Genomic DNA, 15,000 nt, shown 5'->3' with positions numbered 1-15,000 from the left:
GGAAGCTGTGTCCACAGGTTGGTCCGCCCTTTCACCTGGAGACCGTTACATAGCAGTTAGGAGGTTTAAGGTTCCCAGACTAAACAGTTTAGAAAAGTTTATGCCTATATTGGTTTGTTTTAGACTTCGGTGAGGGTTTTTTCCGGCACACAACATTTTTTTCGAGAGGCCAGCCGAAGTCGGGAGCCGAAGTCGGGAGCCGAAGTCGGGAGCCGAAGTCGGGAGCCGAAGTCGGGAGCCGAAGGGAGCCGAAGTCGGGAGCCGAAGTCGGGAGCCGAAGTCGGGAGCCGAAGTCGGGAGCCGAAGTCGACGCCCCTTCGTCGGTGATTGGTCAACAGCAGGTTGTTGTTATTTCAATGGCGATAACTTTTTTTCATGTCCAAATCAATGACAGATTTCTGGAGTTATCTTAGATTAATCCTGACTATTTTGAGGAAGTGTATACTGGCTACGGTGTCTCAAAATGGACAAACAGTACAATTGCTGCTTTTTTATAGTTTTTCAAGTGAAGGTTTTTAAGGGAGTATGGAGTAGGGGCGGGGTCTACTGGTAGAAGTAGGAGGAGTGTAACTAACCTGGTCTTCAGGGTAGGGGCGGGGTCTACAGGTAGAAGTAGGAGGAGTGTAACTAACCTGGTCTTCAGGGTAGGGGCGGGGTCTACTGGTAGAAGTAGGAGGAGTGTAACTAACCTGGTCTTCAGGGTAGGGGCGGGGTCTACTGGTAGAAGAAGTAGGAGGAGTGTAACTAACCTGGTCTTCAGGGTAGGGGCGGGGTCTACTGGTATAAGAAGTAGGAGGAGTGTAACTAACCTGGTCTTCAGGGTAGGGGCGGGGTCTACTGGTAGAAGTAGGAGGAGTGTAACTAACCTGGTCTTCAGGGTAGGGGCGGGGTCTACTGGTATAAGAAGTAGGAGGAGTGTAACTAACCTGCCCTTCAATGTCGGGGCGGGGTCTACAGGTAGAAGTGGGAGGAGTGTAACTAACCTGGTCTTCAGGGTAGGGGCGGGGTCTACAGGTAGAAGTAGGAGGAGTGTAACTAACCTGGTCTTCAGGGTAGGGGCGGGGTCTACAGGTAGAAGTAGGAGGAGTGTAACTAACCTGGTCTTCAGGGTAGGGGCGGGGTCTACTGGTATAAGAAGTAGGAGGAGTGTAACTAACCTGGTCTTCAGGGTAGGGGCGGGGTCTACAGGTAGAAGTAGGAGGAGTGTAACTAACCTGGTCTTCAGGGTAGGGGCGGGGTCTACTGGTAGAAGTAGGAGGAGTGTAACTAACCTGGTCTTCAGGGTAGGGGCGGGGTCTACTGGTATAAGAAGTAGGAGGAGTGTAACTAACCTGGTCTTCAGGGTAGGGGCGGGGTCTACTGGTATAAGAAGTAGGAGGAGTGTAACTAACCTGGTCTTCAGGGTAGGGGGCGGGGTCTACTGGTATAAGTAGGAGGAGTGTAACTAACCTGGTCTTCAGGGTAGGGGCGGGGTCTACTGGTATAAGAAGTAGGAGGAGTGTAACTAACCTGGTCTTCAGGGTAGGGGCGGGGTCTACTGGTAGAAGTAGGAGGAGTGTAACTAACCTGGTCTTCAGGGTAGGGGCGGGGTCTACTGGTATAAGAAGTAGGAGGAGTGTAACTAACCTGGTCTTCAGGGTAGGGGCGGGGTCTACTGGTAGAAGTAGGAGGAGTGTAACTAACCTGGTCTTCAGGGTAGGGGCGGGGTCTACTGGTAGAAGTAGGAGGAGTGTAACTAACCTGGTCTTCAGGGTAGGGGCGGGGTCTACTGGTATAAGAAGTAGGAGGAGTGTAACTAACCTGGTCTTCAGGGTAGGGGCGGGGTCTACTGGTAGAAGTAGGAGGAGTGTAACTAACCTGGTCTTCAGGGTAGGGGCGGGGTCTACTGGTAGAAGTAGGAGGAGTGTAACTAACCTGGTCTTCAGGGTAGGGGCGGGGTCTACTGGTATAAGAAGTAGGAGGAGTGTAACTAACCTGGTCTTCAGGGTAGGGGCGGGGTCTACTGGTAGAAGTAGGAGGAGTGTAACTAACCTGGTCTTCAGGGTAGGGGCGGGGTCTACTGGTAGAAGTAGGAGGAGTGTAACTAACCTGGTCTTCAGGGTAGGGGCGGGGTCTACTGGTAGAAGTAGGAGGAGTGTAACTAACCTGGTCTTCAGGGTAGGGGCGGGGTCTACTGGTATAAGAAGTAGGAGGAGTGTAACTAACCTGGTCTTCAGGGTAGGGGCGGGGTCTACTGGTATAAGAAGTAGGAGGAGTGTAACTAACCTGGTCTTCAGGGTAGGGGCGGGGTCTACTGGTATAAGAAGTAGGAGGAGTGTAACTAACCTGGTCTTCAGGGTAGGGGCGGGGTCTACTGGTAGAAGTAGGAGGAGTGTAACTAACCTGGTCTTCAGGGTAGGGGCGGGGTCTACTGGTATAAGAAGTAGGAGGAGTGTAACTAACCTGGTCTTCAGGGTAGGGGCGGGGTCTACAGGTAGAAGTAGGAGGAGTGTAACTAACCTGGTCTTCAGGGTAGGGGCGGGGTCTACTGGTATAAGAAGTAGGAGGAGTGTAACTAACCTGGTCTTCAGGGTAGGGGCGGGGTCTACAGGTAGAAGTAGGAGGAGTGTAACTAACCTGGTCTTCAGGGTAGGGGCGGGGTCTACAGGTAGAAGTGGGAGGAGTGTAACTAACCTGGTCTTCAGGGTAGGGGGCGGGGTCTACTGGTATAAGTAGGAGGAGTGTAACTAACCTGGTCTTCAGGGTAGGGGCGGGGTCTACTGGTAGAAGTAGGAGGAGTGTAACTAACCTGGTCTTCAGGTATGGGTTTCCAGAAGAAACTCCGGACCCGCCTCTTCTTTATCCCACCTATGGGGTCGACCGCACCGGGTGGAGGGGGCGGGGGAGGAGGGCCGCAGGGGGGAGGAGGAGGAGGAGGAGGGAGAGGAGGAGGAGGGAGAGGAGGTCCTGTCTTGTTGCCATCAGGGATGGGAATTGTAGAGGCAGGGGGCAGAGACATAACTTCAACCGCATCCACTTCCTGGAAACTCTTTTCTCATTGGCTGGAGAGATTCTGCTCATCACATGCATCCCAGCTGCTGATTGGTCAAAGCAAGGAAAGGAGGGTGAGGTTGAGCGATCAGACTGGATAGTCTGGTTGAGGGGGTGATGTGTCCACTGTAAACAACGTTTGGATAACTGCTAAAAAAAACTACCCCAAAAAATCTATTCCATCAAAATCAATATCTAAGAACAATATTTCAGTACACACACATATACATATATATATATATATATATATATATCCCTCAGTGTTGTTGAGTCTATGACACACCTCTAGTTCTTTTTCGATTTCACAAACAAGGTGTCTGGAATTATCATGAACGGCAGGGGGATAGGTCCAATAGGTTTAGACTACATTAACCTCAATCAGCTCTGGAAACATTTCAAACCACTAGTGCTCCATTTGAAGACAGAATAAATCTGTGCTGAGAGAAAGAGGAGAGAGAAAGAGGGGAGAGAAAGAGGGAGAGAGAGAGAGAGAGAGAGAGAGAGAGAGAGAGAGAGAGAGATATTCCCTTTTGTACTTCAACGACTTACACATTGTTGCAACACACAATAATAATAATATAACGTTTTGAAATGTCTCTATTCTTTTGAAGCTCCAATGCCCCTTTGAATTGAATTGAGTCTCTTTTCAAGTCCTTGTTTGACAAGCAGAGCTTTGAGAACCAGTCTGAACACATCAGAGCAGACAGAAAGGAGACCAGATCCCTCATTACTTATTTAAAAAGGCCACATGTTAGTCTTTTTAACTCTATTTTTTTTAAATCGTCACTGCATATCTAATAAATAATTGTGTGTTTATTTTTCATAAAAATATGTTTTTTAATGATTTATTTCCCTCCATTGAAATTATTTGTTTGCTTCTTGTGTTTGTTTTAAATACATTCAGAAAGTTTTCAGACACCCAGCTTGTTATGTTATGTTGCCTTATTCTAAAACTGATTAAATAGTCCCCCCCATCAACCTACACCCCTTAATGACAAATACAAAAAATAGGTTTGTAGATATTATCAATAATGTCTCTGAGCTCTACAGAAAATTCCTTCGACCTCATGGCTTGGTTTTTGCTCTGACATGCACTGTCAACTGTGAGACCATATATAGACAGGTGTGTTGCCTTTTCCAAATCATGTCCAATCAATTTAATTTACCACAGGTGGACTCCAATCAAGTTGTAGAAACATCTCAAGGATGATCAATGGAAACAGGATGAACCTGAGCTCAATTTTAAGTCTCATAGCCAGTTTGCCAACATTTCTAGAGAGCTGTTTTCGCTTCGTCAGTATGGGGTATTGTGATGTCATTATGGGGTTATTGTGATGTCATTATGGGGTTATTGTGATGTCATTATGGGGTTATTGTGATGTCATTATGGGGTTATTGTGACGTCATTATGGGGTATTGTGACGTCATTATGGGGTATTGTGATGTCATTATGGGGTATTGTGAATGTGTAATGTCAACGGGTCGGAATACTTTAGTTAAATACAAAATATTTTTTTAAAACATGAAGATTACTTTTTTTAACTGCCCCTTTAATATTTCAGTCACGGGATTCACTTTACACTCTGGTAACAGACACACACCCCGACACACACACACACACACACACACACACACACACACACACACACACACACACACACACACACACACACACACACACACACACACACACACACACACACACACACACACACACACACACACACACACACACACACACACACACACACACACACACACACACCCCAACACTTCCTTCATTTATGTATTATTCATTGTCAGGAAGTGATGTGGCTCCTAACAGGGAACGTGTGTGTGTGTATGTAGCCACTAGTACTGGTCCAGTTTAACACTGCCCAGCCCGGGGGTTTGTGTGTGTATGTAGCCACTAGTACTAGTCCAGTTTAACACTGCCCAGCCCGGGGGTGTGTGTGTGTATGTAGCCACTAGTACTGGTCCAGTTTAACACTGCCCAGCCCGAGGGTTTGTGTGTGTATGTAGCCACTAGTACTAGTCCAGTTTAACACTGCCCAGCCCGAGGGTGTGTGTGTGTATGTAGCCACTACTACTAGTCCAGTTTAACACTGCCCAGCCCGAGGGTTTGTGTGTGTATGTAGCCACTAGTACTAGTCCAGTTTAACACTGCCCAGGCCGGGGGTGTGTGTGTGTATGTAGCCACTAGTACTGGTCCAGTTTAACACTGCCCAGCCCGAGGGTTTGTGTGTGTATGTAGCCACTAGTACTAGTCCAGTTTAACACTGCCCAGCCCGAGGGTGTGTGTGTGTATGTAGCCACTACTACTAGTCCAGTTTAACACTGCCCAGCCCGAGGGTTTGTGTGTGTATGTAGCCACTAGTACTAGTCCAGTTTAACACTGCCCAGGCCGGGGGTGTGTGTGTGTATGTAGCCACTAGTACTGGTCCAGTTTAACACTGCCCAGGCCGGGGGTTTGTGTGTGTATGTAGCCACTAGTACTAGTCCAGTTTAACACTGCCCAGCCCGGGGGTTTGTGTGTGTATGTAGCCACTAGTACTAGTCCAGTTTAACACTGCCCAGGCCGGGGGTGTGTGTGTGTATGTAGCCACTAGTACTAGTCCAGTTTAACACTGCCCAGCCCGGGGGTGTGTGTGTGTATGTAGCCACTAGTACTAGTCCAGTTTAACACTGCCCAGCCCGAGGGTGTGTGTGTGTATGTAGCCACTAGTACTAGTCCAGTTTAACACTGCCCAGCCCGGGGGTTTGTGTGTGTATGTAGCCACTAGTACTAGTCCAGTTTAACACTGTCCAGCCCTAGCCACTAGTACTAGTCCAGTTTAACACTGCCCAGCCCGGGGGTGTGTGTGTGTATGTAGCCACTAGTACTAGTCCAGTTTAACACTGCCCAGGCCGGGGGTGTGTGTGTGTATGTAGCCACTAGTACTAGTCCAGTTTAACACTGCCCAGCCCGGGGGTTTGGGGGTGTGTGTAGCCACTAGTACTAGTCCAGTTTAACACTGCCCAGCCCGGGGTTTGTGTGTGTATGTAGCCACTAGTACTAGTCCAGTTTAACACTGCCCAGCCCGGGGTTTGTGTGTGTATGTAGCCACTAGTACTAGTCCAGTTTAACACTGCCCAGCCCGGGGTTTGTGTGTGTATGTAGCCACTAGTACTAGTCCAGTTTAACACTGCCCAGCCCGGGGTGTGTGTGTGTATGTAGCCACTAGTACTAGTCCAGTTTAACACTGCCCAGCCCGGGGTGGTGTGTATGTGTGTCCAGTGTAACACTGCCCAGCCCGGGGTGTGTGTGTGTATGTAGCCACTAGTACTAGTCCAGTTTAACACTGCCCAGCCCGGGGGTTTGTGTGTGTATGTAGCCACTAGTACTAGTCCAGTGTAACACTGCCCAGCCCGGGGGTTTGTGTGTGTATGTAGCCACTAGTACTAGTCCAGTTTAACACTGCATGCCCAGCCCGGGGGTTTGTGTGTGTATGTAGCCACTAGTACTAGTCCAGTTTAACACTGCGTGCCCGAGGGTGTGTGTGTGTATGTAGCCACTAGTACTAGTCCAGTTTAACACTGCCCAGCCCGGGGGTTTGTGTGTGTATGTAGCCACTAGTACTAGTCCAGTTTAACACTGCCCAGCCCGAGGGTTTGTGTGTGTATGTAGCCACTAGTACTAGTCCAGTTTAACACTGCCCAGCCCGAGGGTGTGTGTGTGTATGTAGCCACTAGTACTAGTCCAGTTTAACACTGCCCAGGCCGAGGGTTTGTGTGTGTATGTAGCCACTAGTACTAGTCCAGTTTAACACTGCCCAGCCCGGGGGTGTGTGTGTGTATGTAGCCACTAGTACTAGTCCAGTTTAACACTGCCCAGCCCGGGGGTTTGTGTGTGTATGTAGCCACTAGTACTAGTCCAGTTTAACACTGCCCAGCCCGGGGTGTGTGTGTGTATGTAGCCACTAGTACTAGTCCAGTTTAACACTGCCCAGCCCGGGGGTTTGTGTGTGTATGTAGCCACTAGTACTAGTCCAGTTTAACACTGCCCAGCCCGGGGTGTGTGTGTGTATGTAGCCACTAGTACTAGTCCAGGCCCAGCCCGGGGTGTGTGTGTGTATGTAGCCACTAGTACTAGTCCAGTTTAACAGCCAGCCCTAGTACTACTGGTCCAGTTTAACACTGCCCAGCCCGGGGTGTGTGTGTGTATGTAGCCACTAGTACTAGTCCAGTTTAACACTGCCCAGGCCGGGGGTTTGTGTGTGTATGTAGCCACTAGTACTAGTCCAGCTTAACACTGCCCAGCCCGAGGGTGTGTGTGTGTATGTAGCCACTAGTACTAGTCCAGTTTAACACTGCCCAGCCCGGGGGTTTGTGTGTGTATGTAGCCACTAGTACTAGCCCAGTTTAACACTGCGTGCCCGAGGGTTTGTGTGTGTATGTAGCCAATAGTACTCGTCCAGTTTAACACTGCATGCCCAGCCCGAGGGTGTGTGTGTGTATGTAGCCACTAGTACTAGTCCAGTTTAACACTGCCCAGCCCGGGGGTTTGTGTGTGTATGTAGCCACTAGTACTAGTCCAGTTTAACACTGCCCAGCCCGAGGGTGTGTGTGTATGTAGCCACTAGTACTAGTCCAGCTTAACACTGCCCAGGCCGGGGGTGTGTGTGTGTATGTAGCCACTAGTACTAGTCCAGTTTAACTCTGCCCAGCCCGAGGGTTTGTGTGTGTATGTAGCCACTAGTACTAGTCCAGTTTAACACTGCCCAGGCCGAGGGTTTGTGTGTGTATGTAGCCACTAGTACTAGTCCAGTTTAACACTGCCCAGGCCGGGGGTTTGTGTGTGTATGTAGCCACTACTACTAGTCCAGTTTAACACTGCCCAGCCCGAGGGTTTGTGTGTGTATGTAGCCACTAGTACTGGTCCAGTTTAACACTGCCCAGCCCGAGGGTTTGTGTGTGTATGTAGCCACTAGTACTGGTCCAGTTTAACACTGCCCAGCCCGAGGGTTTGTGTGTGTATGTAGCCACTAGTACTGGTCCAGTTTAACACTGCCCAGCCCGGGGTTTGTGTGTGTATGTAGCCACTAGTACTGGTCCAGTTTAACACTGCCCAGCCCGAGGGTTTGTGTGTGGTAGCCACTAGTACTGGTCCAGTTTAACACTGCCCAGGCCTATGTAGCCACTAGTACTGGTCCAGTTTAACACTGCCCAGCCCGGGGTTTGTGTGTGTATGTAGCCACTAGTACTAGTCCAGTTTAACACTGCCCAGCCCGGGGGTGTGTGTGTGTATGTAGCCACTAGTACTAGTCCAGTTTAACACTGCCCAGCCCGGGGGTGTGTGTGTGTATGTAGCCACTAGTACTGGTCCAGTTTAACACTGCCCAGCCCGAGGGGTGTGTGTGTATGTAGCCACTAGTACTAGTCCAGTTTAACACTGCCCAGCCCGAGGGTTTGTGTGTGTATGTAGCCACTAGTACTCGTCCAGTTTGTGTGTGTTTGTGTATCTACAGTTGGAGTCGGAAGTTAGGTTGGAGTCATCAATCCCGAGTGGTTAAGGTTAGGGCTATGGTTTGTGTGTGTGTATCTACAGTTGGAGTCATTAATCCCGAGTGGTTAAGGTTAGGGCTATGGTTTGTGTGTGTGTGTGTGTGTGTGTGTGTGTGTGTGTGTGTGTGTGTGTGTGTGTGTGTGTGTGTGTGTCTACAGTTGGAGTCATTAATCCGAGTGGTTAAGGTTAGGGCTATGGTTTGTGTGTGTGTGTGTGTGTGTGTGTGTGTGTGTGTGTGTGTGTGTGTGTGTGTGTGTGTGTGTGTGTGTGTGTGTGTGTGTGTGTGTGTGTGTGTGTGTGTGTGTCTACAGTTGGAGTCATTAATCCCGAGTGGTTAAGGTTAGGGCTATGGTTTGTGTGTGTGTATCTACAGTTAGAGTCATTAATCCCGAGTGGTTAAGGTTAGGGCTATGGTTTGTGTGTGTGTGTGTGTGTGTGTGTGTGTGTGTGTGTGTGTGTGTGTGTGTGTGTGTGTGTGTGTATCTACAGTTGGAGTCATTAATCCCGAGTGGTTAAGGTTAGGGCTATGGTTTGGGAAAGGCTTAAAGCAAGATAATAATGCGCTCTTCTCATCAATTACTCTCCTTGCTTGCTAGAGAACTGCAGTGGTCTAAGCAGCGATGAGTTTTGGGCGCCGACGAAGGCAAATATCGTTCTCAGGACCTTTTCAAAATGTCTGAAATCGTGTGTCTATTTCTTATGACCAACCTGCAGCAAGGAACCCACCCACCAGGATCTCTCCCTTAAAACTCGTTTTTCCAACCTCAATCCACAAATGTCTTGTTAATTAACAAACTATAGTTTTGGCAAGTCGGTTAGGACACCTACATTGCGGATGACACAAGTCATTTTTCCAACAATTGTTTATTGATTACTGCAACTCGCTGTTGGCTGGGCTCCCTGCCTGTGCCATTAAACCCCTACAACTCATCCAGAACGCCGCAGCCCGTCTGGTGTTCAACCTTCCCAAGTTCTCTCACGTCACCCCGCTCCTCCGCTCTCTCCACTGGCTTCCAGTTGAAGCTCGCATCCGCTACAAGACCATGGTGCTTGCCTACGGAGCTGTGAGGGGAACGGCACCTCAGTACCTCCAGGCTCTGATCAGGCCCTACACCCAAACAAGGGCACTGCGTTCATCCACCTCTGGCCTGCTCGCCTCCCTACCACTGAGGAAGTACAGTTCCCGCTCAGCCCAGTCAAAACTGTTCGCTGCTCTGGCCCCCCAATGGTGGAACAAACTCCCTCACGACGCCAGGACAGCGGAGTCAATCACCACCTTCCGGAGACACCTGAAACCCCACCTCTTCAAGGAATACCTAGGATAGGGTAAGTAAGGGTAAGTAATCCTTCTCACCCCCCCCCCCCAACAAGATTTAGATGCAAGTGGCTGTTCCACTGGTTGTCATAAGGTGTATGCACCAATTTGTAAGTCGCTCTGGATAAGAGCGTCTGCTAAATGACTTAAATGTAAATGTAAATGTAAATTATTATGTGGATATATTGTATATTGTAGATATATATTGTAGATATATATTGTAGATATATTGATCATGAGGGAGGAAAATTATGTGGATTATTATGCGGAAGCAACATCTCAACACATCAGTCAGGAAGTTAATGCTTGGTCGCAAATGGGTCTTCCAAATGGACAATGACCCCAAGCAGACTTCCAAAGTTGTGGCAAAATAACTTAAGGACAACAAAGACAAGGTATTGGAGTGGCCATCAGAAAGCCCTGACCTCAATCCTATAAACGATTTGTGGGCAGAACTGAAAAAGTGTGTGCGAGCAAGGAGGCCTTACAAACCTGACTCAAGTTACACCAGCTCTGTCAGGAGGAATGGGACAAAATTCATCCAACTTATTGTGGGAAGCTTGTGGAAGACTTCCCGAAACGTTTGACCCAAGTTAAACAATTTAAAGGCAATGCAGGTGTGGCATATCAAGAAGCCGATTAAAACAACATGGTGACTACAACAGTCTACAGCGCTGTACCCCTCCCATTCCTACTCCTCCTCCATCGGCTTCTACACCTGTGGGACCCATTCCTACTCCTCCTCCATCGGCTTCTACACCTGTGGGATCGGCTGAGACCGGTCACAAGGACAGCTGATGAAACTGAGGATTTGCACAATCGAAGAATTTTTGCACAAACTGTCAAAAACCGTCTGTTTGGCGTCGTAACCGACTTCAGTGGGGAAAATGTTCACCTTCGATGGCCGCTGGCACCCTGGAGAAGTGTGTTCTTCACGGATTCATGCTGGTTTCAACTGTACAGAGGGCAGACGTGGGTGAGCAGTTTGCTGATGTCAATGTTGTGAACATTGTACACATTGATCCAGAGCATCCCAAACATGCTCAATGGGTTGACATGTCTGGTGAGAATGTGGGCCATGAAAGAACTGGGACATTTTCAGCTTCTAGGAATTGTGTATAGATCCTTGAGACATGGGGCCGTGCATTATCATGATGAAACATGAGGTGATGGAGGTGGTTGAATGAATGGCACCACAATGGGTCTCAGGATCTCGTCTCGGTATCTCTGTGCATTCAAATTGTGATTGAATAAAATGCAATTGTATTCGTTGTCTGTAGCTTATGCCTGCCCCATACCATAACCCCACCGTCACCATGGGGAGGTTGTCAGGGTTAGAGGTTCCAAGCCCGTTCTAAGGGAAGGGGGAGGTTGTCAGGGTTAGAGGTTCCAAGCCTGTTCTAAGGGAAGGGGAGGTTCCCAGGGTTAGAGGTTCCAAGCCTGTTCTAAGGGAAGGGGGAGGTTGTCAGGGTTAGAGGTTCCAAGCCTGTTCTAAGGGAAGGGGAGGTTGCCAGGGTTAGAGGTTCCAAGCCTGTTCTAAGGGAAGGGGAGGTTCCCAGGGTTAGAGGTTCCAAGCCCGTTCTAAGGGAAGGGGAGGTTCCCAGGGTTAGAGGTTCCAAGCCTGTTCTAAGGGAAGGGGGAGGTTGTTTCTTTTGATACATCTCTCTCTAATGGTTTGTCTCAGCATCTCTCTCTAATGGTTTCTCTCAGCATCTCTCTAATGGTTTCTCTCAGCATCTCTCTAATGGTTTCTCTCAGCATCTCTCTAATGGTTTCTCTCAGCATCCCTCTCTACTGGTTTCTCCCAGCATCCCTCTAATGGTTTCTCTCAGCATCCCTCTCTAATGGTTTCTCTCAGCATCTCTCTAATGGTTTCTCTCAGCATCTCTCTAATGGTTTCTCTCAGCATCCCTCTACTGGTTTCTCCCAGCATCCCTCTACTGGTTTCTCTCAGCATCCCTCTCTAATGGTTTCTCTCAGCATCCCTCTCTAATGGTTTCTCTCAGCATCTCTCTAATGGTTTCTCTCAGCATCCCTCTCTAATGGTTTCTCTCAGCATCTCTCTCTAATGGTTTCTCTCAGCATCCCTCTACTGGTTTCTCTCAGCATCCCTCTCTAATGGTTTCTCTCAGCATCCCTCTCTAATGGTTTCTCTCAGCATCCCTCTCTACTGGTTTCTCTCAGCATCTCTCTAATGGTTTCTCTCAGCATCCCTGTCTACTGGTTTCTCTCAGCATCTCTCTCTAATGGTTTCTCTCAGCATCTCTGTCTAATGGTTTCTCTCAGCATCTCTGTCTACTGGTTTCTCTCAGCATCTCTCTCTAATGGTTTCTCTCAGCATCTCTGTCTAATGGTTTCTCTCAGCATCCCTCTCTAAAGGTTTCTCTCAGCATCTCTCTAATGGTTTCTCTCAGCATCCCTCTCTAATGGTTTCTCTCAGCATCCCTCTCTAATGGTTTCTCTCAGCATCCCTCTCTAATGGTTTCTCTCAGCATCCCTCTCTAATGGTTTCTCTCAGCATCTCTCTAATGGTTTCTCTCAGCATCTCTCTAATGGTTTCTCTCAGCATCTCTCTCTACTGGTTTCTCTCAGCATCTCTCTAATGGTTTCTCTCAGCATCCCTCTACTGGTTTCTCTCAGCATCCCTCTACTGGTTTCTCTCAGCATCTCTCTCTAATGGTTTCTCTCAGCATCCCTCTCTAAAGGTTTCTCTCAGCATCCCTCTCTAATGGTTTCTCTCAGCATCCCTCTCTAATGGTTTCTCTCAGCATCTCTCTCTAATGGTTTCTCTCAGCATCTCTCTAATGGTTTCTCTCAGCATCTCTCTACTGGTTTCTCTCAGCATCTCTCTCTAATGGTTTCTCTCAGCATCTCTCTCTAATGGTTTCTCTCAGCATCTCTCTCTAATGGTTTCTCTCAGCATCTCTCTCTAATGGTTTCTCTCAGCATCCCTCTCTAATGGTTTCTCTCAGCATCTCTCTAATGGTTTCTCTCAGCATCCCTCTCTAATGGTTTCTCTCAGCATCTCTCTAATGGTTTCTCTCAGCATCTCTCTAATGGTTTCTCTCAGCATCCCTCTCTACTGGTTTCTCTCAGCATCTCTCTACTGGTTTCTCTCAGCATCTCTCTCTAATGGTTTCTCTCAGCATCCCTCTCTAAAGGTTTCTCTCAGCATCTCTCTCTAATGGTTTCTCTCAGCCTCTCTAATGGTTTCTCTCAGCATCTCTCCCTCTCAATATATAGGTCAGGGCCCACAATGCTGGTCTGGTGTGTGTGGGGGTCATAATTTGGTCAGTGGAGAAAAACTAACTAGCGAGTGAGTGATCAGCTCAGGTCGTCACCGCTCAGCAATGTCATCTCCCACCCCTCCCCTCCCCACCCCACCCCTCCCCTCCCTATCCCAGAATGCTTTGGTCTATGTGGATCATCGTGGACAGGGTTCTCTGTGACAATAGGCTCGCGGTAAACACAACATCACAGCTAGAAGCACCGACGGGAAACAACATTAGTAGAACATCACAGGGGTTCTCTGAAACACCCCATCAGCCAATCAGAGCCCTCGGAACCCCATTGTGAGGTCACCAGGAAGGCCTAAGGCAAAATAATAATATATCTTTTTTATTTTTTTTATTTTACATCTCTGTCACGTGATTGGGTTGATGTCATCACTGGCACACCTTCCAATTTCGCCACCTTTGTTTACGAGCACTACCCATGGAAGGGGGAGGGGATGGTGACATAAAAGACCTGCGAACCAAATTATTTTGGTCTTTGACCCTTTGAATGGAGAGAGGGATATAAGGAGGAGGGAGAGACTAACAGAGGGAAGTGGGTTTGGTGTCGACCCCTGACCCCGTTTGGAGAGAGAGAGAGGGAAGGAGAAAGAGAGGGGAGGGTTTGTTTGGGCAGCCATTGTGGGTGGCACACAGTCCGTAACCATAGGGACGGCTGCTGTTATGAGGGTTACCACAGTAACACATGGAAGCCCTAACACTGGTAGCTGGGACACACACACACACACACACACACACACACACACACACACACACACACACACACACACACACACACACACACACACACACACACACACACACACACACACACACACACACACACACACACACGGCAGGTGCTCGTAATTCAAAAAGGGTGCACCCCCCCCCCGGCTTTAAAAAATTAATAATTCACAACATCAACTGCCTCTGAAGCAAAGGACTCGTTATTTCTACTACAACAACACACTCCTGATCACAAGTTGTAAGCAAGTTAGTTATAGTGCCTCCAAAACACCTAATTCATATCAGCTGATCATTGATAATTGATAATTGATGTAAATATGCTATTTAGCTAGCTTGACTTATTATTATATATATTTTTTTTTAACTTACTGTGATTTAAATGGTCAATGGTTTTAAATATTAACTTGACAATATTCATAATGTTGTAACTCATGATACAGCGAGCTCCAGGGAGTATTGGGACTCATTATTTGTTGTTATTATTATTTATTTGTTGTTTTGGCTCCAGCACTTTAGATTTTAAATGATACTTCAAGGTCTTTTCATCCATATCGGGTGGAACCGTTTGCAAATGACAGCCCTTTTTGTACATCGTCCCTCACATTTTAAAGGGTCCAAAAGTATTGGGACAAATGCACATGTGTATTAAAGTAAACTGAACAGAAATATAAAATGCAACATGGAACAATGTCACATATTTGACTGTTACAGTTCATATTAGGAAATCAGTCAATTTAAAAGGGCTTATTATTATTATTAATTATTATTATATAATTATTATTATATAATTATTTTATTATTATTATATTATGAATTATTATTTAATTATGATATTATTATTATATTATTACATTCTTATTGTATTATTAATTATATTATTAATTATATTATTATATAATTATTATTAGATTATGAATTATTATTTAATTATTATTATATTATTATTATTAATTATAGTATTATTATTATATTATTATTATTATATTATTAATTATTACATTCTTATTTCATTATTAATTATTAATTATATTATTATTATTAATTATATTATTATTATATTATTATATTATTAATTATTATATTATTAT

The 15,000-nt window shown here is 47.0% G+C and overlaps 1 protein-coding gene across 1 annotated transcript in view; it reads right to left on the bottom strand.

Annotated features, from left to right (window-relative positions):
- Positions 1 to 15,000, bottom strand: part of LOC127915551 (FH2 domain-containing protein 1-like) — a 61,890-nt gene that overhangs the window by 34,158 nt on the left and 12,732 nt on the right. Inside the window, exons 2-3 of the mRNA XM_052495724.1 lie at positions 2,789 to 3,074; positions 1 to 35 (exon numbers count right to left, since the gene is read on the bottom strand). The exon at positions 1 to 35 is cut by the window's left edge and continues 136 nt beyond it. Of these exons, the coding sequence (XP_052351684.1) occupies positions 1 to 35; positions 2,789 to 2,998 (245 nt within the window). The 5' untranslated portion in view covers positions 2,999 to 3,074. The remainder of the gene's footprint in view (positions 36 to 2,788; positions 3,075 to 15,000) is intronic.

The sequence above is a fragment of the Oncorhynchus keta genome, chromosome 35, assembly GCF_023373465.1.
Source record: "Oncorhynchus keta strain PuntledgeMale-10-30-2019 chromosome 35, Oket_V2, whole genome shotgun sequence".
Lineage (NCBI taxonomy): Eukaryota > Metazoa > Chordata > Actinopteri > Salmoniformes > Salmonidae > Oncorhynchus > Oncorhynchus keta.
This window is presented reverse-complemented; position numbering and strand designations above follow the sequence as displayed.